Raw genomic sequence first — 27,349 nt, 5'->3', positions numbered from 1 at the left:
GAAAGATCTGTTACCCTTAAAGTGAATCCCATTTGCTTCACATTGCAAAACCCAGGGAATCCTCATTCCCTGTGTAATAAACTTCTTTATGAAGCTGCGCCTTTGGCAACAAACTGCATGATGAAATGAAAACTGGTATTGTTATTAAATTAATGTCCTTATATAACTGATCTTTCACCCAGTGGTTGCCAACGCAGATCTCAGTGCAAACCACATTTCTGAGAGGAGGGCAGAGAGAGTTGAAGAGCTCAAGGAATCAATTTTTTATTTCTCAGGAGCACAGATGCAATCTCCAGTGAATTAATTTTTTCTCCAAACTTGTATCCCCTTGAGTGCTGGCAAAACAAGGTCTTGGCAAAGATTTTTCAAGGCAACAGCAGAAGGTCCCTTGCAAGCATTGTACAGAAAATAGTTAGCTGCCGGTTACTGGTGCAAAAGCAGGAATGGGGAAGAAGACCCCACCAGAGGCACAGCAGAGCTAGGTCGCCAGAGGCGGGAAGGACCTAGGGGGTGAAACCCTGGGACCGCATCCTGGCTGCGGGGACAGGGCTGGCCAGAGGGCTCCGGGAGGGCTGTGGGAGCCAGGCCCGAGGAGGGCTCGGAGCCGAGGTTGCACGCCGTGCCGAGCCGGGGCCGCGCCGTTCCACACCGTCTCATGGCGCTCCGCTCCGACCCGCGCCCCGTGGGACGCCCCGCGGGAGCCCCGGACCCGAGCCTGAACTCGCCCCGCGCCCCGCCCGGCCCGGCCAGCGCCGGCCCCCCTCGCCCCTCGGCGCTGGCCCAATGGGCGCGCATGTTCGTTTGCATATTTGCATATTTATTTGTATATTTGCATATTGCCCGGGACATAAGGGCAGGCGGGCGCGGCGTCGACGGTGCTGGGCGCTCCTCGGGCTGCCCTGTCCATCGCTGCGCTTCGGCGCCGCTCCTCTGTTTTAGTTATCGTAAGTTTTGAGGAAAAAAACCCTTACCTTTATATTTTTAAAATTTATTTGTTTTTCTTTTCGCGCCGAAACTTTCGTGCCTGCGGCAGGAGGCGAGATGTGGAGGAAGGCGTTCCTGGCCGCCGTGTGCCTCTGCCTGCGCTGGGGTGCTGCTCTCGGCGGTGAGTCCCGGGACGGGGTCGGGACGGCGCCCGGAGGGCGCACGGGACCCGGGGGGAACGGGAGCTGCCGGGCCTGCCTGTTGCTTTTGGGAAACGGGGGCTTGGGGGAAGCGCTGCCGGCGTGGCGCGAAAGGGGAGTTTGCAGTCTTTCCTTTGTGAAACTGTCCCGGGGAGCTTGGGATGCTGCAGGACCCGGGTGTTGCGGAGTGGGCTTGGAAGGCGCTGGAGAGCGACACTGGGGGGGAACCTCCATCCTGTTAGGAGAGACCTGGAGCCTGTTCCCCAGCCGAAACTAGGCACAACCTGCCGGGCTGGTGGCGCGACCTGTTGAGGTTTGGGATGTGTTTTTTTCCCAGAGACAAGGTGGCTTCCGAGAGTCCCTTGCCCCAGCCAGGGATGTGCACAGCAGTAGCACCACGGTAAGGTCCCTCTGCTTCCTCTTCTGTGGGACTTAGCCATCCCAGCATCCCAGCTTCATAGAGTTCTTGATCCTGGACAAGGCAAGGCTGAGTTTCATCGCTATCCTGGTAATGTGTTCGAGATGTAGTTAAGCCTGTAATGAGCAGGATCCACTAGGGAAAAAGTGAACAGAACGATTTACTCTCTCTGGGTTCAGTTATGGCTGTGTTTGCACTCTGCCTGCTGTACCTGCACTTGTGCATAGGCATCCTGTCCAAGCTACAGGAAGTGAAGATGTGCAAATGGTGCTAGATTTTTACTAATGCTCTCTCAATTAATCATTGTAATTGAAGCTGTTATGAACAAATCGACTAGCTTTAGGAGACCACTACTCATCAAGCTTAAAAAAAGCTCTTAAATATTGTTAACAGTGCCCTGTCACAGGCTTCCTTTCTTACACTGATCTCCCACACATTGTATCTGTCTTTAAAAGTTTTTGGCCTTAGAAGAAAGTGTGGCTGTAGCTCCTAGAGCTGCTTTGTCATCCTAAACTAGAATATATAAACTGCAGTTTTTTCTGCTGTGGGTGCCTTTGTTACTTCTTTGTGTACAAGGAAGCTGAAGGGAAGTATTCAAAAGTAAGAGGATGGGGTGCTAGGGTACAGCGAAAGGAATGTATTGTAGCTTTGAATCCAATCTTGTGCCATCAGAGACAATCAAAACCAGTTTTCATCACAGTATCCAAGTTCTATACACTAAAATAACTCTCTTCCCGGGGAAAGCTTTCATCCTTGCAGGAGCTGATTTGCCACAGACTTACCAATAATTTCATTATTTCTTCTTAGGAATAGATTATATGAAAGCAGGTTGTGTGCTCATCCTAAAGCAATTCAAGCCTTTAGTTCCATACTTTTCCATGCACACCACGGCAAAAAGTTTTTTGAAACTACAGAAAACACATGAGCCAGCCCTCCAAGAATCCAGAGTATTTAAAAAACAACATAGAAAAAGACTTTCTAGAAAGTCCAATGAAGAAAACATTGGTGTTCCCAGAAAAGATAAAAACATTGCTAGAAATACATTTAGATCCTTTAGATATTTTACCAGTGTAAATCCAGAGTCACCATATTTACATTGTTGCGTGGTGTGAGCTGCTGGCTTTTTCTATGGTTTGTGTTTGGGATAGACATACCAGGGCAGCTGTGGCAAGGCCTTTTGAGAAACAATGCCTCTTGAGAAGGTACAGAGGTGAGGCTCTCAGGCCTCAAGTTGTGCTGGAGTTTAGCATGATCACTAGCATTCCTAAAAGTTTGCTGGAATCTCCTCTGTGCGGGTGTACTTGCATGGTAGGACTTTCGCATGCATCCTTACCTTTCACATGCATCCTTATCTCTGCAAAGTCTGACAGTGGTGGCATTTTGTCCCACAGATATTCCAGAGGGACCGATGGATGGCTAGATATCTGCTGGATTGAATTGCAAGTGTCCCAGCTGCACCTGAGCAAAGATTTGTCAGGGAGTACCACGGAGAGGGGTGGGCACCCCTGTGTACAGTGAGAGAACAGCAGTTTGCCTCCTGCAAAACTTGAGCTGGGAGGTTCTTACTTAGCTTCTGAATTTGTGCCCAGTAGCTTTCCAAAAGTGTTGCTCTTTCCATTAGCCCCACCTGGGAAGTGAAGCAGAACGTACTCTCAGGGTTCTGCCATTGAGGAATACATAAATAAACATGAAGTTGTAATATTTTTGCAGCAAGGTTAAACAATAACCTGACTCGTGAGGTAGGTTTCCTGGGATTGCAACACACAGCAGTCCGCTTTCAGTTTATAGTGTAGATCAAATTAAACTATAACCATTTCTGTGATAAAGGCCCTCTACTACAGCTGACTGTGAGTTTGCTTCAGAACTCTTCGGAATTCAGTATGACTAATTGATGCCTGCCATTTTCCTAATGCTGATTGTCAGCTGAGGGAAGATTTAGCCCAGTTAACTACAGCTTGTAAATGTTTGATGTTACGTGCAGATGTTTGCTGCTGTGCATGTGTGTGCATGCATGTCTCTGTGGGCTATAGAAGACACAGTCTAGCAGTATACCTTCTAAGGATCTTTGCACCTAGCTAATACTATTTCCATTTCTGAGTGCATAATGCCAAGAAATTGTTGTTTATCAAAGATTCCATTTTTAAAACCACAGCTTAGGTGCACTCATTCTGGCAAATGCATTGTTATCATATTTTGGCAACCTGTGTGATGTGGGCAGTTTAACTTTAGATTAATATTCCAGATGTTGTTACTTCCTCAAGACTCACATTCTCCACCCAGCTAACCAGTGGTAAATGGTTTCACAATAAGCCAAGTTGTCCTGGGCTTCCTGTGAAAGAAACTTGAGGCTGAATTCTCTTGATTCGTGTGTCAGAATACCTAAAGTCAGTGGGATGCTTTCAAAATTGATAATTGATAGGAGTCCCTAACTGAACGGAATTTCACAAGTTGCAAGTCCAAAGTGTCACAGACTTTGGACAGGAAAAACAAAACTACTAACTTCCCAGCTTGTAAGCTTCCACCCTGGCTCCCACTTTCTTTGAGTTCTGTGAGGTTTTCAATACCTTGCTGCACAGGAGAGGTTTTTATTTATTTTTTTCTAAATATGGAAACTCATATTGTGCAAGTAGGGGTGTAAGAAAAGCATCAGAAGACTTTGTATAGCATGACAAAATGGTGAAGTTTTGGCGATGCAGCCTGAAAAGCCAACTTCTATCTGGAATTGGTAATTTAATTTTTAATTCTGCTTCAGTTGCCTAAGTAATCCCTTTGTAGGTCATACTAACTGTGAACACACAGCATAGACAGAAAATTTGATTTTGGAACAGGTGCTTGTATTTGTAACTGTGTGCCTGGAAGCTTTGGCAATACACAACACATGCCTTTGTGCCTTTGCTGAACTATGCCTGGGAAACCGTAGTTTTTAGCAAAAGCATGGATTTCTTTTTTGTCTGCATGTGTTTACATCCAGTCTGTTTTATTCAAAGGTCTTTTTTAGAAATGGGACTTGCATTCTCGTCATAAAAAAGCTACTTCAGTATCTCAACTTTGATGTATGTATATTTCTTGATATCTAATTTCTGTATCTACATTATGAAAAATGAAATCCTAATTCAGATAATTTTCTGTCCACCTTTCAGAAACGTTCTGAAAACTACCTGTTTTGGGGGTTTTCATGGTTTAATTAACTTGAGTTAAAACAACTTATTAACTAAACTGTGGTGAGTGTGTACATTGGCTGTCTTTGCACTTCTTTGTCTAAGATTGTAAGAATGAGGCCCAATGGTTCACTGGCTCAGGACATGATTCAAAGAGATTTCCCCCTGTGAATCTCTGAGGAAAAGGTCTGTGGTGAAAGTCTATGAATGACAGAGTTTGGTTCTGAATAATTTGTTTAATAGGCCGAGAAATACAATGAGGTATGAAAGCAGAAGTGGGACATGCTTGTTTTCTGAAGTGATCTGCTGAACTTCTCTGCTTCAGGTTTAAAGCATGGTACATGTAGGTGTAGGTTGGCTGGTGAGTGTGTACAGCCTGTGTGTTCCTGTGTTCTGCAGAAGCTGGGATGTGAGGTGGTACTGCAGCATGTGTGCAGCACAGCATTAGGTGCAGACAAGATATCTTCTGCTCAGAGCTGTATAGAATTTGCAAAACCAAACTCAGGCAAATTCCAAAGAAACCTTGATGAGCATGCCGTGAAGAAGTCTGTAAGCTCCACTACACACACACTTCCCTCATCCAAAGGGTATCTTGCCTGCTGGGAACTGACCATGTGTGGACATAAGATAACATGACACTTTTTGTGGGCATAAGATGATAACAGTAATTTCTTCTGACTTTCTAATCCTCATACAACATAGTAAAATGAGAAAAGTGCCTGCCTGCCATTTCCTTAACTCAAGGGCTGTTGCTTTGCAGCTGCTTCTTTCTTGGTGGTGACTGTATCTCAGTGATTTTCTGTTCTCAAATCCCTACCAAAGATTTTTAGATTAAAACACGCAAATATGCGTGAAGCGCTTAGCACGTCTTGAGTGGCAGGTGCCACTGTTCTGCAGTCTTTCTGAGCTTTGTGCACTTTTCCAAGTGTACCCTTAAGTATAGTACACTTTGAATTGTAAATTTCCCATGAGCTTGTTTTCAAAGGAGCTGTGGTCTGAACTTACATGCAAATTCAAGCATGTGTTTGTAATTGAAAACACACTACAAGACAGGATATCAATGTAATTTAGATTTTGGATGATTATCAGAGAAGTTTAATCCAGAAGGGAAATGATATCTAGGTATGAAAGGAAGCACTATTAACTAGTGAGCAGGTGGACTATTCTTTTTTGCCTTCCTGTACTAGGAGGGAATATACATAATTGAAAGTCCTAGCATTGTATGCCTTACAATTGAAAGCTGTTCTTGTTCCTTTCAAGTTTTTAGTGATTCACAGCTGAGTGAAAAGTAATAGCTGATATTTAACCAACCTGCCTTTAGGACTTTTCTTTTTCTGGCTAAAAAGTAAATAATAAAGGTCTAATGATTTTTTCCAAAAAAGTGTTTTATACTGTCAGTTGGCAAATTTCTGCAAAATTTCAAAAAGAAATTTTGAACATGCAGAAATAGAGAAAAAAATGCAATCATTTGGTTAGTTTGGTAAATTTAGCTTTCATTAGTAGGTAAAATGTTATATTTACCATTATGTGAATGCTTGTACTGGTAGACGGATGGTAAGGTCTATGAAAAACACCTTTCTTTAGGAGGCAGGAAGGGGCCCCTCAGTGTAATTATCCTGGATTAGCTAGCCAGCCTAGCATAGGCAAGGTCAAAACCTAAAGCTGAGTACTGCTTCTGTTCAGTGAACAGTTCTTGCTTTCCTGCGTGTGCTTTGACAGGTGAGAAATCCTGCTGAATTTGGGCAATTTTAAGCCATTGATTATGGCTGACAGGTTTCTCTGAGGCTGCTACATAAGCATTTGTTGCAAGGCTCTGTGCTGTTTTTAGACATGATGAGGGAGGTTAGACCCTGATTTCTTGTGACCCTCCAAACACAGCAAGAACTTTCCAGACATTTTAGAGCTCCCTGAGGTGAGGTCAGGCATAAGTCAGTGCCCTGCTGTGTATGGTAGCTTGAATGAGAAGACCAGAAAAACTGCTCTGGAAAAAAAATGAATTGTTAGTTATTTATCACTTGAGCAATGCAGCACAGCTTTATGCAGGAAATGCAAATCTACCAATTATCATAGAAAACCTCTTCTGCAATGGGAAAAGGGAGTGGAAATCTGTTTTGCATGCCTAGCATAAGATCCTTATCTTGTCCATTTGTGTTCCCTGTGGTGCCTTGGAGTTTGTGGAAGGTTGGTCGTCTTGATGCCAGGAAAGACAATGCTGAGCAGGACAGAGCTGGCCTAAGTTCAGCTGCACTTGAAAGACAGGCAATCAATATTTGCCTTACTCATGTTGCCAAACTGGGGCATGGGTTTTGAAAAGTTAATTACAGGGTGTGCTGTACGCAGAGGCATTTAGCAGTTGAATCAGACATAAAAAGAGGAGACATTTAAGTTTCTTCCCAAAGGAAATGGTGAATATGAAGCCTAAAGTCACTTCCCTGTTTTGGCAGGAAAGGAGTACTTAAATTTTGAAGCTGGAAGTCGGAGGGAGTGGTCTTTACAGGCTAGGACATACTTTGTTACCACCAGTACAAGATCTCACCTCCTTCCCCCCCTTCCTTCCCTCTGCTTCCTGCAGAGGAAGATACTTTTCCGAAGCTTATTTTTCTGTAGGTTATCAGATGATCTGAAAATGTACTACAAAATGGACTGCTGGTTTGCTAGTTCAGTTTCTCTGATCTCCTCACCTGCTGCTTGTTGCTCAAAACTTAAATCTAGTATTTTGTAAACCAGTGGTGACTTCACAGCTTTTAATGCACTACAACTACCCAGAGTTATAAAAGGCCTTGTTAGGCAGTGATTATTGGTGAGGTGGTGTGGAAGATACACCACCAAAAAATGTAATAGTATGGTAGTAACTCTGCTTTCCTGGGTGACTGTCTGTGACTGCTGTGTGCAATTTTCTGTACTCTTGTGATACTTAAGAGGTTTCCTGCTTAATGTGATGGGGAAAATACTGACTCTCGAAGTTTATTCATCCCTCTCTGACAGCTCAGCAGATGCTTACTGTTTTAGCAGGACCTTGGAAGGGGAGCAATTTTCACCCTTTGATTTCCTCTTTACACAGCTGTTGTGTGTCCTTTGAGTGCTGTAGGAAATGAAAACCACCCGTCCCATTCCTTGACTGCTCCAGATATCTCTCCAACATTGTACCTGTGCCTTCTGACTTTGTCCTAGTACTCCTAAAACACTGCTATATGTTTTCTGTGCTCTTATAGAAGAAGGCAAAAACAATTTTGATGGAATCGAGAGCAAGTTTTCCTTACGGACGCCTGCAGAGCCCGATGAGGATGTCTGCTACCTGGTTCCTGGGCAGGTGAACAGCCTGGCACAGTGCAACTTCAATCATACCAGTAAAACCTTTGTGGTGATCCACGGGTGGACGGTAAGACAAAGGGGGACGAATCTCCCTGTTAGTCACACTTCCGATAAACTGTGCAGGAGCATCTCACAGATTTATTAATATATGTCCTATTTTAATTAAAATCACCAAAACCAACAGGTGACAGGGATGTATGAAAGTTGGGTCCCGAAGCTGGTGGATGCTCTGTACAAGAGGGAGCCTGACTCAAACGTCATTGTGGTGGACTGGCTGGTTCGAGCTCAGCAGCACTATCCGGTGTCGGCTGCGTACACCAGGCTGGTGGGAAAGGATGTTGCTATGTTTATTGACTGGATGGAGGTAAGGCATGGAGACATGTCTCATATTCTACGTAATGTCATAGGAGACAAAACAGCAATGATGCAGCCATGTTAATCATCTCCTGTTGGGTAGATGGAGTTAAACTCTGGTAGAGAGTAGTTTTGCTGGATTGGTAAAATTCCTGCTGTGGTCTACTGGCTACCTCCAACTCAGAGGCCTTTTGTACTGCATTCCAGAGACTTTGCCTTGTGGTCTGTGGGGTCCTGTGGGCCCAGAGTATTTCTGAGGGCTCTTTGAGAGGTAGCTATGAAAGACAGGTTTCTGTATATATTATACAGGAGCCAGTCCTTGGGAACCGGAAATGTGCCCTGCCTTAGGAGATCCAGGTGGGAAGAGGGTGGCTGAAAACCTTTATGAAATAAACAGCCCTGTGTTCTGTCCTTTATTTTGCATTCCTCTCAGTTTTGATTTTGGCCATAAATTAGTTAGATCAAGAAATTTACAATGGCACAAAATTATGATAACTATATAGTGTTTCTTCTGTTGTTCATGGCTCAAACAAAAATCCCAGTATTAACAAAACACTTTCTTTTGTGTCTTCTTATGTTTTTCGTGTTTGGTTTCGAACTTTAAACAAATTGTCTTCTTTTGCAGGAGCAATTCAATTATCCTCTCAACAATCTCCACTTGCTGGGGTACAGTCTAGGTGCCCATGCTGCTGGGATTGCTGGGAATCTGACCAAAAAGAAGGTGAACAGAATTACTGGTAAGAAAACCTGTGACTGTAGAGTGGAGAGTTGCATCTCTTCCATACTGAAATATTATGTTCCACTGAAAAATCACCAGAATTGTTGCTTGCTGGCAGTACTTTGGTTATGTATTCATGATTTAATGAAACGGCAGGGCTGATATTTCTGGGATAGAACTGCAAAAATATTGAGAAAATAACAAGGGTTGTGAGTGAATAACCTTTATTTGCTTTTTTACAATAAATGAGTGAGTAGGCCCTGATAGAGAAGTATTTCGGGGGTTGTGGTGGGGACTGATCAAACCATGGCTTGGCAAAGGTCACAGTATCTCTTGCAGCATTAGAAATTCAGTGGGTTGTCTTTATCCAGGCAGTCATTCCTTGCAGCTGATGGGAGCCCTTGAAACAGAACAGGAAGTAAATTCTGCCCCAGCAAGTTTAGTACCTGCAGAACTCTTTGCCATGGGATGAGGTAGATGTGAGAAGTTTATATGGGCTCCAAGGGAGACTGGACTGATAACCAGAAGAGATCCAGTGTGGATTATTACAAAGTTTACCATAACAGTCTCAAGAAATCTTCTAGACTGGAAATAATACTGTGAGAATTTGGGGAAGACATATATTTTCCCTGTTGCTGTGTCTCCTTAGATGTCTGTTTAAGGTGATTTTTGGAGCCTGAGAAATCTGCTAGACAAGGCAGAGTGCATGGCCACTCTGGGGCTGGTTTACAACCCAGCCCCTGGACAGCTGAGCCACTAGCACTGATCTCATTGACAAAGGAATTGCCTGCATCAGCAAATGAGGCTAAGAAAATTGCTCATCTGTGGTGTCTTTGTTGCTGAGAGAGCTTGGGAGCACGTTCAGAAGGGAGCCTAGCTCCTGGCACTCTTAGTCTTTCACCTGATCCTGGCTGTGATCCCAGATCCACAGGCACGCTGGGAGGTGGGCTAGGCAGCAGTCACATCTGGAAAGGTCAGGTCCTGAGAGGTGGCAGATTAAAGTCAGGAGGCCAAAGCACTAGTCCCTCTGCCCTTGCTTTCTCTAAGTTGCAGCTTTGCTGCTTTCACTGAGGCTGCCAAATCACTGACACATCAGTAGCCCTCTGTTATTCCTCCACAGCTGCTCTTGGTGCTGAGGATGAACCGTTCCCGGGGAAAAGCACAGGGAACAATGTAATGTGGCCCCTGAAGCCCTCACAGCTGAGAGGGAGGCAGCTCAGACCGAGTGGAGCTAACACTGTTAGCTCCACAGTTACTCCAGGCAGTACAGCTGGGGGCTGCAGAAAAGATTTGTCCCTTCAGCCAGCTCTCAGGGAGTTGTCTGAACAGGAGAAAGTACTTACAGGAGATAGTTCACTGGCAGAATACCTCTGGGTTTTTTGTGATGTTAATGTTGCTGCGGCTTGAGAGTTTACCCTAGTAATCCCCTTCCTCTTAGGTATGTAGACAGTGAAGCCCTTATTTATGTTTCCCACTTGCTCCCCTGGCATGGAATTGTCAGCAAGACTTTTCCATACTTCAGACACTTCAGACACAAGTTCTACAGTTCTTGTCAAGAAAAGAAGACATTGAGAAAATACTTAAGAGCTTGTTTCTCCCATCCACTGGAAATGCTACAGCTCTGAGGAAGTTAGCTGGGCTTCCTTCCATGTGTTTGTATACACTTTTATTTTTTAAACAGTGACAGTTTTCAAGGTAGTGCATTTGATTATCCTGTATACATTAATGATATTTAAGTGATCCATCTGTAATGTCAGCAGGAAAACTCAATATTCTAGACCAGTGGGGCAGCTGAATCATCAATGCCAGTATCTTTGGCAGACAATAATATCAGTTTTTCTTTGTGGTTTGCCCCATAAAGGGCTGGATCCTGCAGGTCCCACCTTTGAGTATGCTGATGAACTCACTCGCCTCTCCCCGGATGATGCCGAGTTTGTGGATGTCCTACACACCTACACCCGAGGCTCTCCAGACCGCAGCATTGGGATCCAGAAGCCTGTTGGACACATTGATATTTATCCCAATGGTGGAGGTTTCCAGCCAGGTTGCAATTTGGGAGAAGCACTGCGTCTGATTGCTGAGAAAGGGCTTGGAGGTGAGGTTGCTCTGAAACAAACAGTATAACATTCTGAGGGAAACCTGAATAGCCCTGCAAGGTGTCTTGCAAGGAAAGAGCTCTGAGAGGCACAGGAATATCTTCTTTCAAATGCTTTTAAAAGTCATCCTGTAAAGCCCAGTTCTGCCATAGTGGATCCTGCCTGTTGACAGCATTGCTTAGGGATTAATATCATTATGTGCACACGTGTATACCCATTACACATTTTCATTCTTTCAAGATGTGGATCAGCTGGTGAAATGCTCCCATGAACGATCCATCCACCTCTTCATTGACTCTCTCCTCAACGAAGAAAAGGCAAGCATGGCCTACCGCTGCAACACAAAGGAGGCTTTTGAGAAGGGCCTCTGCCTGAGCTGCCGCAAGAACCGCTGCAACAATTTGGGTTACAAGGTCAACAGAGTGAGAACAAAGAGAAACACTAAAATGTATCTGAAAACCCGTGCTCAGATGCCCTACAAAGGTAGGTGCTCCTTGCTTGGTGATGGGCAGGACTGGTACATGTGCTCAGCTGTGTACGATGGGCATGTGTTGCCGATGAGAATATTGCTGCCCTGGTGCCTGTGGTGAGCAGGGGTGACGCTGGCCTGTAATTTGCCATTGAATGCAAGTCTCAGAGAAAAGTGTTGACTTACTCGAGGTGTAGGGTGGAGTGCGAAAAGAAAGGTATTTTGTAGCAAGTTTCTAAGTAGGAGAAGTTAGACATCTTCTGCTGCCTGATCACTTGGAACTTTTTCAGTGTTTTTCATCCAAATGATTACTTTTTTCTGTTGAGGAAATAATCAGGAGAACTCAGTCTGGTGAGCATCTTAGTTAAAGATATGCAAGCATCAGATCTGTGCCTTCGGTGGTGCACTTGATAGAGGAGCACCAGCCCTCATTAAAATATCTCAGCACTTCTTGATTCTAGTTGCTGCTGTGGGAGGTCCGAGAATGACAAAGCCAGAGAAAACCAGGAGGAGAATATTTTCCTCACAGCTAGGAAAATAATGTTGGATTTTACTAGTTTATTTACCTCCTTACCTTTGCCTGTACCCCTTAGTATTCTGACAGTGTGCATTGTGTGATGGACCAGCAATCAAAAGGCTCATTCCTGCACTGTTAGAGCAAGGGCAAGACTGGCGTTCTGTTGGCATTTGGTGCTTAACCTGCAGTGGGTTGTTTTTGTTTTTTATTTGTGAGCACAGCTCACTTTTTTCAAGTCAAGTATAGCAAGTCTTACGTGTTTAATAGCAGGTTTGAAGGTGATGCTGCTTACTCTGTGATGATTATAGTGGTAGCTTGAGTGCAAAGTTTGGCTGCAAGAACTGCAAAGGTGTTCTTTAATGGTGATTGCCTGGCTTGCTAATATTTACATTCTTGCAAAAAAATAGTTCCCTGGACACCTGCAGGGAAGTAAACTCTTTTTAGTGAAGTTGGCAAATTCCAGCCTAGGATTTTCAGAGGTGAGGCAGGGTGGTTTTGTCACCAACTGTCTCTTTGGAAATTGAGTTTTCCTAATGGCATTTGCTTTTGTGTTCTTTCAGTCTTTCATTACCAGGTCAAGATTCATTTCTTTGGAAAGACTAACACGACTAGGACAAACCAGCCATTCCTGATCTCTCTCTATGGAACTCTAGACAAGAGTGAGAACATTGGTTTCACACTGTGAGTAGCTAAAAAAACAACTGTAAAGTACTGTTGAGTTTGCCTAAATTTGTTAAAGTCTCAACTGAAAAACTTGTTCCGGCTTCAGCTGCACTAATCTTACAGGGTCCCAGAAACTGCTCTTGTCCGTGATCAAGGAGTTGCATTTGCTTCAGAAATTAATGAACCAAATCCTACAGGAGCTCTTCTTGATAAGACATCTGAAATATGGAAACAGAAAGTCTGACCTGTGACACAGCTTAATAAGAGTGTTTCCAGCGCCTTCTTATTTTCTTCTCAGTATCTTTATACCATATTAAATCTTCTTAAAAGTGGACTTATGTGTCTGAAGGTCTCAGTACAGAAGCTGAGGGAGACTTGGGATTTGCTTTCACAGCTCTGCAAATAAGCAGAATTTTGTGTGTACATCCCTAGACACAGGCGGGCAGGGAATTCCAGGTTCTATTGCTCCTTAATTTTCTTTTTCTGTCCAATAATTTCAGGTGTGTTTTTTTTTTTTTTTTTTTCTTATTCTCCTCCCCACAGACCTGAAGTTTCCTCAAACAAGACATTCTCCTTCCTGATTTACACAGAAGTGGATATTGGAGACCTGTTTATGGTGAAGCTGCAGTGGGAAAAAGACACCTTCTTCAGCTGGTCAGACTGGTGGACTCCTTTTACATTTGACATCCAGAGAATCAGAATGAAGTCAGGGGAAACTCAGAAAAAGTAACTTGTTTTGATTGTTATAAGCTATATTAGTTCTAATTGACAGTGCTCCCTGATTTTGGGTATCTCACGGACCGGGACAGACATGTTAAGCAGTTACAAATAGGTGCAGCATTAATGATAATCAGGGCTCCACTGGTATCAAACCCCCATTTGTATCAGCCAGTTTCAGTCATTCACTTCCACTGGGATTTACAGTTTGTAGTCTTCCTCCCACACAATTAATTTGAATCCCACTATTGTATCTACTTAAGGTTGGTTATAATATGCAGGAGAGTGTCTCCATGAACCAGCATCGGTGATTGTGTTTGCAATTTCTGTCTTCTTTCATGCTGGGTTCTTGCATAGCTTTTGCCACAAAGAGCATGCTGAGATAGAGATTGTTAGAGATCCTTCCAAAAGTGTGTTTGCACAAGAATTTATTGCTTAGTTAAGCTGGATTTCCTTCGGGGTCGAATACCTGAATGGTGGGTGAAAACTGAAGCACGTGACTGTTGCAGGACTTTGCTAATGCATGAATGTTGAAACATCAAAGCCTGAACAGAAGTGCTTCGACATTAACCTTTTGAAATACTCATATTCACTAAACATGAGATCTGTTTGCAGAACATGGGCCAAGAACAGAGTATGTGTGTCCTATGTATAGTATAGTAAATACTAAGTTCCTCCTTTGAATAAACAGGTCAGTCACTTGATCAAAGAACAGTTATCAGAGCTGAACAAATATAGGGGTGGGGAAAGTACTGATAAATAGAAAAGTGAGTGCTCATGTTTTCTGGAAATTGCAACTTTCTTTGTTTGCACACATGTGAGGGAGCATGGCTTTCTTCCAAGTTCATTCACCTGACAAAAAACTCACGTAAAGACTGGTGTAAATAGAGATCCAAGAGACTTTGGGATAGAAGTTCTGCTATCTTAGCTACAAGAAGATTTTTTTGCAAAGGATCAGTGAAAGTTATGGCTATGCTTTCATGCCCATGTATAATTCATTTACCAGTTTTTGCACAGTGTTTCTTTTGTTACAGAATTCTCTTTTAAAAATAACTTTCTCACAGGCCTGCAAAATTGCAGTGCCCCACGTGACAAAGTATAAAGACTGTTTCCAAGCACCGGTCTTCTTTCTAAGATTAAAAAGGGATGTTTGGCTCAGTCTTGTGATTTTTCTAATATTTATTCCACAGAGTGGTGTTCTGTTCTCGAGATGGCACCTCGCATCTCAGTAAGGGAGAAGAGGCAGCAGTATTTGTGAAATGCTCGGAGCAGCCCGTCAACAGGAAGAGAGGAGGGTACGAGTAATCACTCTTGCTTTTAGATTGTTTTATTACCACTTGAGTGGTAATTAAACTTTGCCTTTAATTGACTTGTCCACTAGTCTTCTCAGGGCTTCAAAAGCCAGACTAACCAGAGGTTTGCTTATGGCCACTTTGGCAGCTTACCAGCTCTTGGCTTGCTCCTCTGCTAACCATCCTTGTGTGGTTGTTGGCATGCCTGAGAAGCAAGCGCTAGTCACTGCCTCTCACAGTCACTTGGCCAAGTATGAAGGACTCTTAGGGAGGGTTACAGACAGAGCACTAGCACAAAGATAAAGGATGTCTCTGTCTCAACACTTACCCTTAGCTGCAGAACATTCAAACTTCCATACTGGGTCAGCTCAGAGCCCTCCCTCTGTACTGGCAGCCAGCAGATGTGCAGGCTGGTACAGGAAGGGAGCAGGCATATGATGGTGCTCTTTCTTTTCACCACTGCTTTCTGATGGCAGCCATCAGGTGAGTGAATCCCCGAGAGTTTCATCCCTATGGATCAGAGATTCTGCCTTTGGTGCACTTTAATATTTTTTATCACTAATTTTCCTGACCCAGATTAGATGTGGGGACAGTCTTTGGACTTTACCCACTAAAGTTTGAGATAGACAAGTGGTTATATTTATTTTAGTTCAATTACTGCGTGTGAATGGTCTCATGGGGACACTTCTGGACTGAGATCTAGCTCTGCATAAAAATGCACGTGTGGGCCCTTTCGCTGGGGCAATGACTTGGACAGGCCTTGAGACCTCTGTGTGTGTATCTGACATAAAATCAGGCAGAAGCCAGCAGAAGCCTAAGCTCGTAATTTATCTTCCTGTTAAGCAGGGAGTTTTAAAACCTTAATTCTCAAAAAATAAGACAAGATGGAACAAGTATCTTACATCTTCCTCATCATCTTTATATTTTATTTTTTTTCCTCCACAGTACCAAGAGAGCCTCCAAAGAAAATTCTGCTCACGAATCTGCTTAAGTGACAAGAACAACAAAGATTTTTCACACTGGGGAGGAAAAGAGTCTGTTCATCCCTGTGGACTGGATGTTCAGAACCAAATATATAGAAATATTTATCCGCTGCTGGATTTTTGCCTGCTATTCCTAGCTATTTTTGAGACTTCTTGTAAAAAAAGTCTCAGCATATGAAGTTACTAACCATAAAGATACATTATCCAAATAGTTAAAAACAAAAGAAACCTGCAGAACTACTTGCCAAAGTTTGAAGTGCTGAAAAGATATAGGTAATTTTGCTTAATCATGGTACCTTGTGACAAGGTTTCTTGACATCAGATCCTATATAGCAATTTTTTAATATTTATTGAAAAGAAACAAAGCCCTGTAATTGGTTTTATTTTATCTTACTGTTTTTATTTTGTTTGGTTTTGGGTTGTTTTTTTTTTTTTTTTTTGATTAGTGGTGGTTTTTTGTTCTTTTCACAAATCATTTGAAACTATTTTTTTGTGTCTTGGCAAATTGAATTTTCAGGCAGTTCAGTGGAGAGAGTTCATTGTTTTTCAAGTGTGTGTTTAGCAAATAAGTAGGTTTCCCATGTGAAAAAAACCACCTTTGCTGTGTGTAATACTAGAAGGTGTCAGGGACTGACTTAATATGGGGATGAATTTTTTAGTTTGTGGTTATGAATGTATTTAATTGGGGGTAGATGCCAGTGCTGCTTAGCAATAGGTATGATCTGTTAAACTGTATACTTCTATGCCACTTACCCTGGAATAAATAACAGCTCTAGGAGAAGGCAGCAATGCCAGCGTCTTATGCAGACATTTAACATTTTATCTGTGCTTTCAGTTATTGCAAATGAAACTGTCTAGCCTTCAACACTGTGAAAATGGAGCTGCAGAGGAATTGAGCTACCAGAAAATGCAGAAAACAGATATTTCCCCCCACCCTCCACCCTCTCTCTGCTTGCTTGCATCATGTGTGCCAAAACTGTCACACTTTCTCTGCTCTTCGACACCAAGTGTCAGTCATGCAGCTGCGTGGCTGCTGTGTGCAGTTTTCAGTGCAAGTGAATCCACTTGATAGCTGACAAGGATGCTCATACTTCCCTGTACAGGAATTGTGACTGCCAGTGATCCGCCTCAGTTTGTTTCTTGGCTGTGGTACAGTGCTAGGAGCTGCTGAGTTTTCTGCCATGAGATGGAATTCAGCAGGAAGCAGGAGCTGAGCCAATTGAAAGCAGCCTGGTTGTGTGCTCCACAAGAAAGAGTGCTCTGAAAACCACTCAAATTAGCCATGCTGCAAGTTTAAAAAAATAGGTACACTGAAGGCAGTCTGCTTCCCCATTTTTAAGTAACATATAATTTTTCATTGTGCTGAAAGGTGCAGTAGCCTTCTTTTAACTTTCTGGAGAGTAAACAAAATGCTGGGGAGGCACAAGGGCTTGAAGGTAGACTTGGGAAGTGTAATGTTAGTTGTTGGTGCTGGGTGTTGTAGTCCTTTCCTGCATGTGCAAGACAGCATGGAGATGGTGATTTCTCCAACATCATCCCATCTTAAAAGCAAAGGAAAAAAAAGTGTGTGTTTATGTGCACAATTTGTTTCTTATTTCCAACTGTAGCTGCTAGTATATTTGGGGATAAAAGTCTTAAACAGTGCAATATGTTGGAATATTAATAGCTCTGAATTTGCTCACATTTGATTAAACTACAGCAGAGATGTGATGAGTCACTGAGGGTGGGGTTGAGTATTGAGCCACTGCCTTTGAGACCTCTAAAAATAAATACAGTGATTTATTCCCTATAGATTTCACATTTTGTTGCAATTTTCTCTTAAAAGTTAAATTCTTCAGAGGCAAAGTATCTGGACAGCTCTTAATACAGGATCAAATACAAACACATTTAGAATTTGGATACAAAATAGTGAAGGTTCTTTTCATAAGGAAACATGATTTAGCTTTGAATGTTATTTATTAGCTGTAAATAAGATATTTATGCGTGTAAAGGTAGTTTGTATATATTGCTAAAGTTGCTGACAGTCTCTACATTAATACAGTTGTGTAGTATTAATCCTGTATATAGCTTTCAGAGATTTTTATCAACAAGCCACTTACATTGCACTGTTTCCAATGTCCTTAATACTTTTTTTTTTCTTTTGGAAATCTCCTCAGTTTTGTATAGAACAGAAACCTATGGTTTTAATAAAATTCTCAAACTGAATCTGAAGTCACTACTTTCCTTTTGATGAAACCATCTGCTGTATACCTTTTATGTGAAGGCCAGAGCCTATCCTTGAATTCTAGGCTGAAAAGATGGAATGAGACACTAGAAAAAAAGGAATGTGTGATTTCTGCACTGCTCTCCCCCATATAATTTTGGAAAATGCAAAACTCATGTATTAAGACACCAAGAAATCACTGTGTGGAACAAAGTTTCTCACATCACAAAAGCAGTAGCTTTTCATCTGCAGTTTTTTTTCAAGTTACAGGCCCTTTTAAGAACAGTCCAAGAACTGTCCTTACTTTGACGGGCTTTTTCCTTTTCTTTTTTTTTCTGGCAGGTGTCAGAACTATGCTTCTGCTCCGTGCTTTACCAAAATGGAGATGTTCTGACCCTGTGGGTGCAGGAGGAAAGCACCAGACTCTTGCTACCACTATTGCTTAAGGAAGTAACAGTGAAAATTCACTTTCAACCATCTGTTGTGAGTGCAGGGGAGCTCAAGAGTGGTTGTTACCAGAACAGCTTGCTCTGTCAAGGCTCCACCCAAGCAATGGAGAGGGATGGCTGGAATTAAGGAGAATTGTAGTGACATGCACCTGGGAGATCATATTAGGCACAATTAGAGCAGTTCCCAGTTGACCTGGGGAACTCTGCTTTCAGCAGTCTTCCTTGGTGAAAGCTGTCTGCTCCTTGACAAGACCAGAGCTTCATTCCTTGTGAAAGCAAGGGAAGCTATGCCATGGAAAATGGATGGTTGGAGAGGATGAATGGAGGGAGGGATGAAAGAAGAACTGGGGAGGGGAGGGGAGGGGAGGGGAGGGGAGGGGAGGGGAGGGGAGGGGAGGGGAGGGGAGGGGAGGGGAGGGGAGGGGAGGGGACGGGGAGGGGAGGGTGAGGGTAGGGGAGGGTGAGGGGAGGGGAGGGAATCAGTGGAGGAAGGAAGAACCCAATCTGCTGACTGGAATGCTTTGAAATTGGGTTTTCTAGGGACACTGCTTATCCCCTGTGTCAGTGTCTGGGTTAGGGAGCTAGAAAGACTCCTGTAGTTGTACAAGACAAGGCCTGGGGTCACATCTCCTAAAAACACCACGGCATAACTATTCTTTTAATATCACAGCAGCCTCAATACACTAAATGTGTTCTTAGGTAAAGCAGAGAAAGAGTTTGTGGTGGAGGGTCAAGAATCCAGGTGTCTCCTGTGAGTATTTAGAGCCATCCTTGGGGCCATCCCTGGGCCCCTTTACTCTCGCTCTGCAATGCCCAGCCACATCAGAGAACATGATGATCCCTGCTTACCCTGCCAACAGTCTCTGGAACGGGCTGCAGGGATAGTTGACTGCCCAGCAGTCAACCAGTGGGTAGGCAGAGAGAAAGAGACTCTCTTGGCTGGAAGGAAAGAGTGAAGAAAAAGGAATTTAGCCAGTGTACCTGCAAGATGAGGAAATCCTGGCAGGTTTCTAATGCCTAGATTTTCATTTTCATATTTAACTCTGAGAAATTTTTGGAACCAGCAATGACTTTGCTCTCCATAGGTGTCTCCATGCTTTCTCTATTTAGATATAGTTGTGTGCCTGCTCTTTTGTGTGTCAAGAACAAAATGTCAAAGCTTACTGCTTGGGATGAGAAAGACATTGTGCAGGTGTTGTTTCTAAAGGTCAAAAACAGATATTGAAAAAAGTTTATGTAAGAGGGAAGAATGAAACTAGCTGTAGTATTTTCCTTTTTGTTTACAGCTCTCAGTGCAAGGTTCTCCATATTCTCACTGTCAGTACAAGCACAGCAGTATTAAAATCCTCGGGAAAGAAAATTCCATCTCCTCCTGCTGCATCTTTCAGAGAAGTCATCTAGTCAAATGTCTTTTGTGGCAGGTCTGGAAAGTCACCAGTTTACGCATAAGTGAATAAAGGGATTACCATTCTCCAGCGGCTAAAGGAGAACAAGGAAATGAGAAGAGGAAGGGAAGGGAACCATTTGGCAGAACATCCCATATAAAGATTGTCTTAACAATGCTTTTATATCCGTGTGTGGTGCTATCTCTGTTCAGCAACGCTCAGAATGCTTCCCTAAAACAGCTCAAGTTAACTCAAACAGAACAATGCATCCACATCAGAAATGCAGATGCTAAATGGGAACCACCTTGGATACAGCAGGCATTAGTGTGGCGGTGCAGTGCCTTATCAATGACATCATCTCCCAACCATTCATGTCAGATAAACACCATGTTCTTAATTGTAGGCCCTTCCTGTGGGAAGTGACCCAATATCACCAGTCCCACTTTTTGCCAATGACACTGGAGAGGATTTGCTGCTGTGCATCACTCCACCATGTGGAACCATTCAGTGAGAAGTAAGATGGCCTGCCTGGCCATGGGTTACTGTCCTCAAAAGAGTGAGAGCATATCTCATACTGTCCCATCCACCAAAGGATTTTTTTACCCACAATTAGCTGCAAACCTGGAATATTCTAAATAGTGAAAGGACACTGAAAATATGGAAAATCGGAGCAGTAGGAACAGATTCCTATGCTAGATCGGGTTGAAAATATGCTAAGAATACTCACACTTGTTCAAAAGACACTTTGAAAAACAAAGACTTCTGAAGTTTTGCTTGCCAGGTCCTCAGGCTTTGGTCAGCCCTTGCTTTTTTTTCCTCTGGCAGGCTTAATTCAGGAGCTTTTGAGGCTTGCTCCCAGAGCCTGAGAAATTGCTGCTGGGCAAAGCTACCTTTGGAGTCACTTCTAATCTTTTGGATTAGAAACCTCTCCATGCGTAACTGTGTATGTAAGGAAAGGGCTACCAGTCCTGTGCTCCTGGTGAAAGGGCCGACCCTGCCTTCAGTGAGAGACACAATCAAAACTCCACTGAGGCTGGGAAAAATCCTTTTGTTGACATTGTGGAATTTTGAATGTTTTCCTAACACCTGGCCCAAGATCCCAGATTTAAAATGAAGGCACAGCTACAACTTTCTTGGTTTTGAAACGCTGTTATGCAGCGTTTCCAAACAGAGTGGATATAAATGTCAGGCCATGATCTGCTCAGGTATTAGGTTAAATATTGGCTCTGGATTCTTCTCACAAATATTGCTAGCACCTATTGGCAGTAAAAATATTTGTATTTATGAGACAACAGAACAAACCACATAAGTGACATGATGTAATTAGCACGCAATAAAAATTAAAACAAATCAACTAACAGAAAAAACAGCCTGAGAGAGAAAGACACACACAACACACAGGACCTCATTTATCACCTAGGAAGGTATGAGACCAGCACAGTCCCAAGCAAACTCCAGTGTTTCCCTTGCAGGCGAGCATGGGCAGTGGGAACATCTCAGGAATGCTCTCATACAGCTCCAGCTCACTGCTCTGTGTGGTGCAGTAACCACACGTCTCAGGTGGTTTAGTCCTTCCAGATCCTTGCTGAGTCTTGCTCTGAAGCTAGGCATGGTTACACTGATTCTTAAATTCCTCACTGCTGCCAAGCGGCACAAATAGAAACAGCGTAGCTAGAATGGTTGGCTCCTGGGTCTGAATCAGCAGGCTGATCAGCTTGACAGCCTTGATCAGCCAGGAGGCTTGACAGAAATCTAAACGCTGCAGAACTTTATTCAATGTCAGCATCAGTTTCGAGTGAAATCAAAACAAAATCAGAACAAGCAGCAAAGAGCAAGAGCAGAAATGTCTAAGAAAAGGAAGGAAGGAAGGAGGGGGTCTTTGATGTTGCGGCAGGTTGTACAGGGCTGTTCTGTAATATGGTGAGAACAGCCATACCAGGACTTGTACAGCAAAACTGTTAAGCATCCCTTTGATTTCAAATATACATTTTCTTGACATCAGGAAAATAGAAGTGTGTACCAGAGACTAGGTATACACTTAAGCACTTCACACTGTGTTGGTATCCACTGAAAATACCGATCCTAAAGAAAAATGTGTATAGACCCATTATAGAAAGATCACTAAGATTAAAGAACAAAAAGTAAGATATAAATAAAGGTTAAAAAAGAAGAAGCACATATTCAGAAAGAGGAATAAATTAAGAGGAAGAGGAAAAGCAAGGAAGAAGAACTCTGCTTTAGCAAATTATTCCACCCAGGACACCACCCACATATTCTTGAATGTAATTGAGCTATTATTTATATGCTCATATGACTAATTTTCCCCCTTTCTAATGTATTTATAACCCAGACACAAAATCATGCCAAATTTTTTGTTTATCTTGGAAAAAATTTTGCCCTTTGCTAGTGAAGTTTTCCAGTACAAGGGTAAAAAGTAGATCTTAATCTCTCTGATTTTATTTCCCAGGCCTTAGAAAGGAAATTCAGGTCAGACTCAATGCAATAGAAAGACTCCTTCTAGTATCAGTCTTCTCTTAATGTCCTGAGCATAGAGCAGTGATGGAGTAAGCAAATGCCGACACAATGGCTGGTTCAAAATACAAAATATGCTTTCATTCTTCCCCCCCTTTTTTATTTATAGAGCTGTGCTCACGTGCATTTTTGTAGTTCTTTGTTTTTCTTTTAACATCAGCAAATTTAAGGACCCTGGGGAGAAATCAGGGAAATGCTGGGGAACATTCTTTCAACAGTAATTTTACTTACATACTTTGTGTAAAAATAAAAAAAAAAAAAACAAAACAAAACAAAACAAAAAAAAAAAAAACAAAGCATTTTCATGGCTGGATATTTTTTTTATGAAAAGCTGAAATACTCAGTCACATTCAAAACTGGGTGTCATACCCCTCTTTTGCCCCTGAATTTGAAAGCATAATTTTGAATTTGCATGGGAGGCATCAGGGGAGGGAAAGAAGGCAGAACATCTATACTAGGTTTATTTGGTGCTTCTTGTCAGTATTATGGCAACCCTCTCTGAGACATTTTAGTTAGTCAGTGGTGCCTCTTCTGACTGACTAGTCCCTGACCATCACTCTGGTTTTGGTCATTTTCTGACAGGCTCCCTATGAAGGCACCCCTTTAGCTGTCAAGGCAATAGTCCCATTGCCTTCAAGGCTTCCTTGGGCATCTTAGGGGTAGGAACAAGTGCAGTTACATGGAAGCATTTTCTTCCAGACAAAGTGTAACTAAGTTGGCAAAGAGCTCTGACAAGTAGCTTTTACATAACCAGAGAGGAAAACTTGTATTTTCTTACCAAGCTTAGACCAGATGCTTGGACATCTTTGTGTAGGTATGACTAAGTCTCTATGACCTTCTCTCCAAACTTATCCTAGCTTGCTGCTGAATCCTGTTTTCCATTTCTCCTTTCATTTCTCTTTTGGCAAAGTTTTCAGAACTCAGCATCCTTCCTCCTACCAACACCCCTGTGTTCCCTGTCCCATGACTACACAGTACCCTGGTAAATTTGTGCAACTCTGTGCAAGACTACCCTGCCTCCACCCAGACAGGAGACCAGCCTGCATCAGCTACTTCTCTAAGGATCCTACAACTTTTTGGGTTTTTTTGCCCATTCTATTGGATTTCATTTCACCCCATCATGTGGTCTAATAGCCCCCACAGATGGGGAGAAAAAGGTACTGTATGAAGATAAGAAAATGTTTGAAAGTCCTCCATAAGTTGATTAGAATAAATGGACCTAGCTGTGCAACTGTCTTCTCAATTGCAGTGTATGTCCATTTAGAGAAATAGCAGAAATCTCCTGTTTGGACTTTCCTCTGTGCCATGATAATGTCTTGAGGATTTGGATCTGCATCCTGTAGAAGTAATCATCTTTATTGCATATCCTATTTTCTACAGTATTCATTGCTGATGTACACACAGTGCTGTTGAGCACGAACACAATTCTCCCTACAATGTTTTGTGTGTACGTTGCTGGGAGGATTCAATTTTACATGCTTGCCTAGCGTTTGTCAGAAAAAAACCCCAAATTATATATTTTACATAGATGTATTTGTATTCTGTATTTTATTTTTCTAGAGATGAGACAGAAGCATTAAATCCTTGAAGAGAAATACCTTCCTTATTCAATCAGGTAGCATACTATATATTGGATGGCAGGAAGGACAGTCCACAGAATAAACATTATATTGAGTTCAAGTTTCCTGCCATTTCACCAGACTAGACTTTCTTACATTACATAAACTAATGGTGAGTGGAAATAAATCAAACTCTTGTGGAAGAAATGCTTGAAGATTTGAAATGGGAATTTGACTAATAAATCCCCAGAACTATATTAAAACCTGTTTGACTCCAGGAGAAGAGAATTAACTGTGAGCTCCCTACAGGAAAAGCTCGGAAAATGATGCATTTGAGCCGAGTAAAACTCCAACAATACTTTTCCTGAACATTTCTTTTAGTATGATGCAAGTCCTTTTGAGACTTTTTACGCATTTTAACTTTGAAAGAATCAATAAAAGCAAGCAGTGAGGGGCCATCACATGAAAGCAGAGACAGTTAAGATCCCTTACTCCAGTCTCTTGGTTAAAAAAATGTCACTGAATCAAGGAATAGTTAGGGTTGGAAAGGACTTCTGGAGATTATTGAGTCCAAGCCCCCTGCCAAGGCATCACTGAAAAGAGTCTAGCACCATCCTCTGGGCACCCACCTTGGATATATTTGCATGTATTGCTGAGATCCCCTCTCTGTCTTCTCTAGACTTAACAGGCCCATCTCTTTCAGTCTCTCTCTCATAAGAGAGATGCTCCAGGCTCCAAATAATCTTGGCAACTCTCCACAGCACCCTCTCCAGTAGCTCCTTGTCTTTCCTGTTCTGAGGAGCCCAGAACAGGGCACAGCACTCCAGATGTGCCTTACTAGGGTGGAGTAGAGGGAGACAATCACCTCCCTTGACCTGCTGGCCACACTCTTCCTGATGGCCCCCAGGATTCCACTGGCCCTGCTGGCTGCAAGGGCACTGCTGGCTCACGGACAGCTTGTTGTCCACCGGGACCCCCTGGTCCTTCTGCACAGAGCTGCTCTCCAGCAGGTCACCCCAGCCTGTGCTGCTGCCTGGGGTTGTTCCTCCCCAGGTGCAGGACTCCAAACTTGCCCTTGTTGAACCCCATTTCTCTCTGCCCAACTCTCCAGCCCATGAAGGTCCCTCTGAGTGGCAGCAAAGCCTTCAGGTGTGCCAGCCACTCCTCCCAGTTCTGTATCCTCTGCAAACTGGCTTAGGGTTCATTCAATCCCTTCATCTGAGTTGTTGATAAACAAGCTACGTAAGGATGAACTTAATTTCTTTGACATGCTTGGTGATCACCTCCAGAATGATCTGTTCCATCACCTTTCAAGGGAGGGAGGTGAGGCTGACTGGCTGGTAGCTTCCCAGGTCCTTCTTCTTGCCCTGTTGAAGATGGGAGTATCATTGGCTTTCCTCCAGTTATTAGGCATCTCTCCCACTCAGTGTTTTTTCAAAGATAATGGAGACGGGCTTGGCAACATCTGCTAGGTCCCTCAGCACACATGGGTGCATCCCATCCTGTCTGTAGATTTATGGGTGTTTATTCTGCCTAGCTGAGCTCTAACCTAACCCTCTACAAACAAGTCTTCCATTCTCCAATCTTTTCCTCTTTCCTCTGAGGTGTGAGATTCCCAAGGGCTGTTCTCAGCAGTAAAGACTGAAGCAAAGAAGGCATTCACTAATTCTGCCTTCTCAGTGTCTTCCAACACCCAGACACCCATCTGATTCAGCAGCAGCACCCAGATTTTTGCTATTCTTCCCTTTGCAGTTGATACTCTTAAGAAACCCTTCCTGTTGTCCTTGATATCCCTTCCCAGACCCAATTCCAAGCTGGCCTTGGCCTTCCTTGTCACATCCCTGTGTACTCTGAAGATTCTCCTACAGTCCTTCCAGATGGCCTGTCCCTTTCTCCATATCCTACAAATTTCTTTTTTCCATTTGAAATTTCCTGGGAGCTCCCTGTTCATCCATGCAGGTCTCCTACCTCCTTTGCTTGATTTCTTGCTCATGGGGATTCATCAGTCTTGAGCTTGGAGGAAGTGATGCTTGAACATTAACCAGCTCTCTTGGCCCTAGATCTGCAGCTGATGTGATCCCTCCAAACAGGTTCTTTAAGAGGCCAGAGTTAAGCTCTCTGCAAACGTAAGGTACTGGTCCTGATTGCTGCTTTGCTTCGTCCATACAGGATCCTGAATTCCACCATGTCACTGAAGCCAAGGCTGGACCCAACCATCACATCTTCAGTCAGTCATAGGTGAGACATCTTGACATATGGAAACACATAAATCACAGATATAGCACTCAACATAGGGATTTCAGGTGCTGCTTTGGGGAAGACATTGTGCAGTTCCCTGCCTCAAGGAAAGGTGACTGCAATCTTACAATAGCTATCTCCTAATAGAAAACGTTTAGTGCATGCAAATCTTAAAAAAGAATAGCTTGGATCCAGGACCAAGTGTGACCACATACTTCTGTTTAGGATCAACACAGTAAAGCACATCACAAGGAAAGTCCTGTGAACAATATTTATGTTGTCATTACCTAATAATTTTCATTGATTTTGTAACTTCAACTCCATGCCATCTCCTCCTGTAGAAGAAAACCTGCCAATACTACTGCCTTCAGGTAGAGAAGGGTAGGGGAGGGTAAAGTAGGGTAGCCAGGCATACAACCCTTTAGCACATGGAGGCTGACTGGAAACATGGCTGTGTTCCTGCTACCTCTGCTAAATTCACCACAGAGTACAAACCTCAGAATAAGTCTTCCATAAATAAATGAAAGTCCCGTGTAAAACTCTGAGCCGCTGGAAGCAATGAAAGTTAACAAAGAAGAGAAGATGACCCTGATCAATATTTGGGCTTCAGGTTGTGTCAAAAAGCAACAAAAGAATGATCCTTGCTCTTTAACAATGCTGAGACAAATTCACCAATGAAGGGGAGCGTAAACAAGTAAATAGTGTATCATTCACTTGCAGTATTTATCAGCACCTTTCACATTTGTTGAAAAACAGTGAGGGAAAGAGAGAGGAAAAGGGGCGGGGGTGGTAAGAAAGCTTTCCTGGTAAGTCACTACCCTGAAGACTGAGTGCTGAAGATAAGCTAGTCACTGCTGTGCAGTACAGGGATACCATGCATACCCCCCCTTCCCAGCCTTGTGAAGTAGAGGCAGTGTCCTCCTTACTCAGTCACAGCACAGCTACGTCAGAGCTCCTCAACTTCCTACCAAATCCCTTACCAAATACAGACATATTGTATTGGACTGCCACTAGCCTCAGATCTTCCTCTTCCCCCTCAGGAAGCATGAGGAAAATCCCATTTTCTTTTAAAGCATGAACAACATAACAGTAAGCTCAGGAATCTGATGCTTTTCTTGTTTTCATTTTTCACAAATTTCAATTGACAGGCAGTGTTTCTAGG

At 43.1% G+C, this 27,349-nt stretch overlaps 1 protein-coding gene and 1 long non-coding RNA gene across 2 annotated transcripts; both read left to right on the top strand.

Annotated features, from left to right (window-relative positions):
* The first annotated feature begins 846 nt into the window (after positions 1-846).
* Positions 847-18,026, top strand: LPL (lipoprotein lipase). The gene is made up of 10 exons (XM_030237225.2): positions 847-1,105; positions 7,913-8,079; positions 8,197-8,376; positions 8,992-9,103; positions 10,946-11,179; positions 11,421-11,663; positions 12,727-12,847; positions 13,373-13,555; positions 14,737-14,841; positions 15,784-18,026. The coding sequence occupies exons 1-10, from the start codon at positions 1,042-1,044 to the stop codon at positions 15,827-15,829; spliced, it is 1,455 nt and encodes a 484-aa protein (XP_030093085.1). The 5' UTR covers positions 847-1,041; the 3' UTR covers positions 15,830-18,026.
* A 235-nt stretch (positions 18,027-18,261) lies between these two features.
* Positions 18,262-20,041, top strand: LOC127061051 (uncharacterized). The gene is made up of 2 exons (XR_007780472.1): positions 18,262-18,507; positions 19,760-20,041. It is a non-coding gene; the product is annotated as an uncharacterized LOC127061051 (long non-coding RNA).
* The last annotated feature ends 7,308 nt before the right edge of the window (positions 20,042-27,349 follow it).

Source organism: Serinus canaria, chromosome Z (assembly GCF_022539315.1).
Source record: "Serinus canaria isolate serCan28SL12 chromosome Z, serCan2020, whole genome shotgun sequence".
In the NCBI taxonomy this organism is placed as follows: Eukaryota; Metazoa; Chordata; class Aves; order Passeriformes; family Fringillidae; genus Serinus; species Serinus canaria.
The sequence above is the reverse complement of the archived record's forward strand: the minus strand, read 5'-3'. Positions and strand labels throughout refer to the sequence as shown.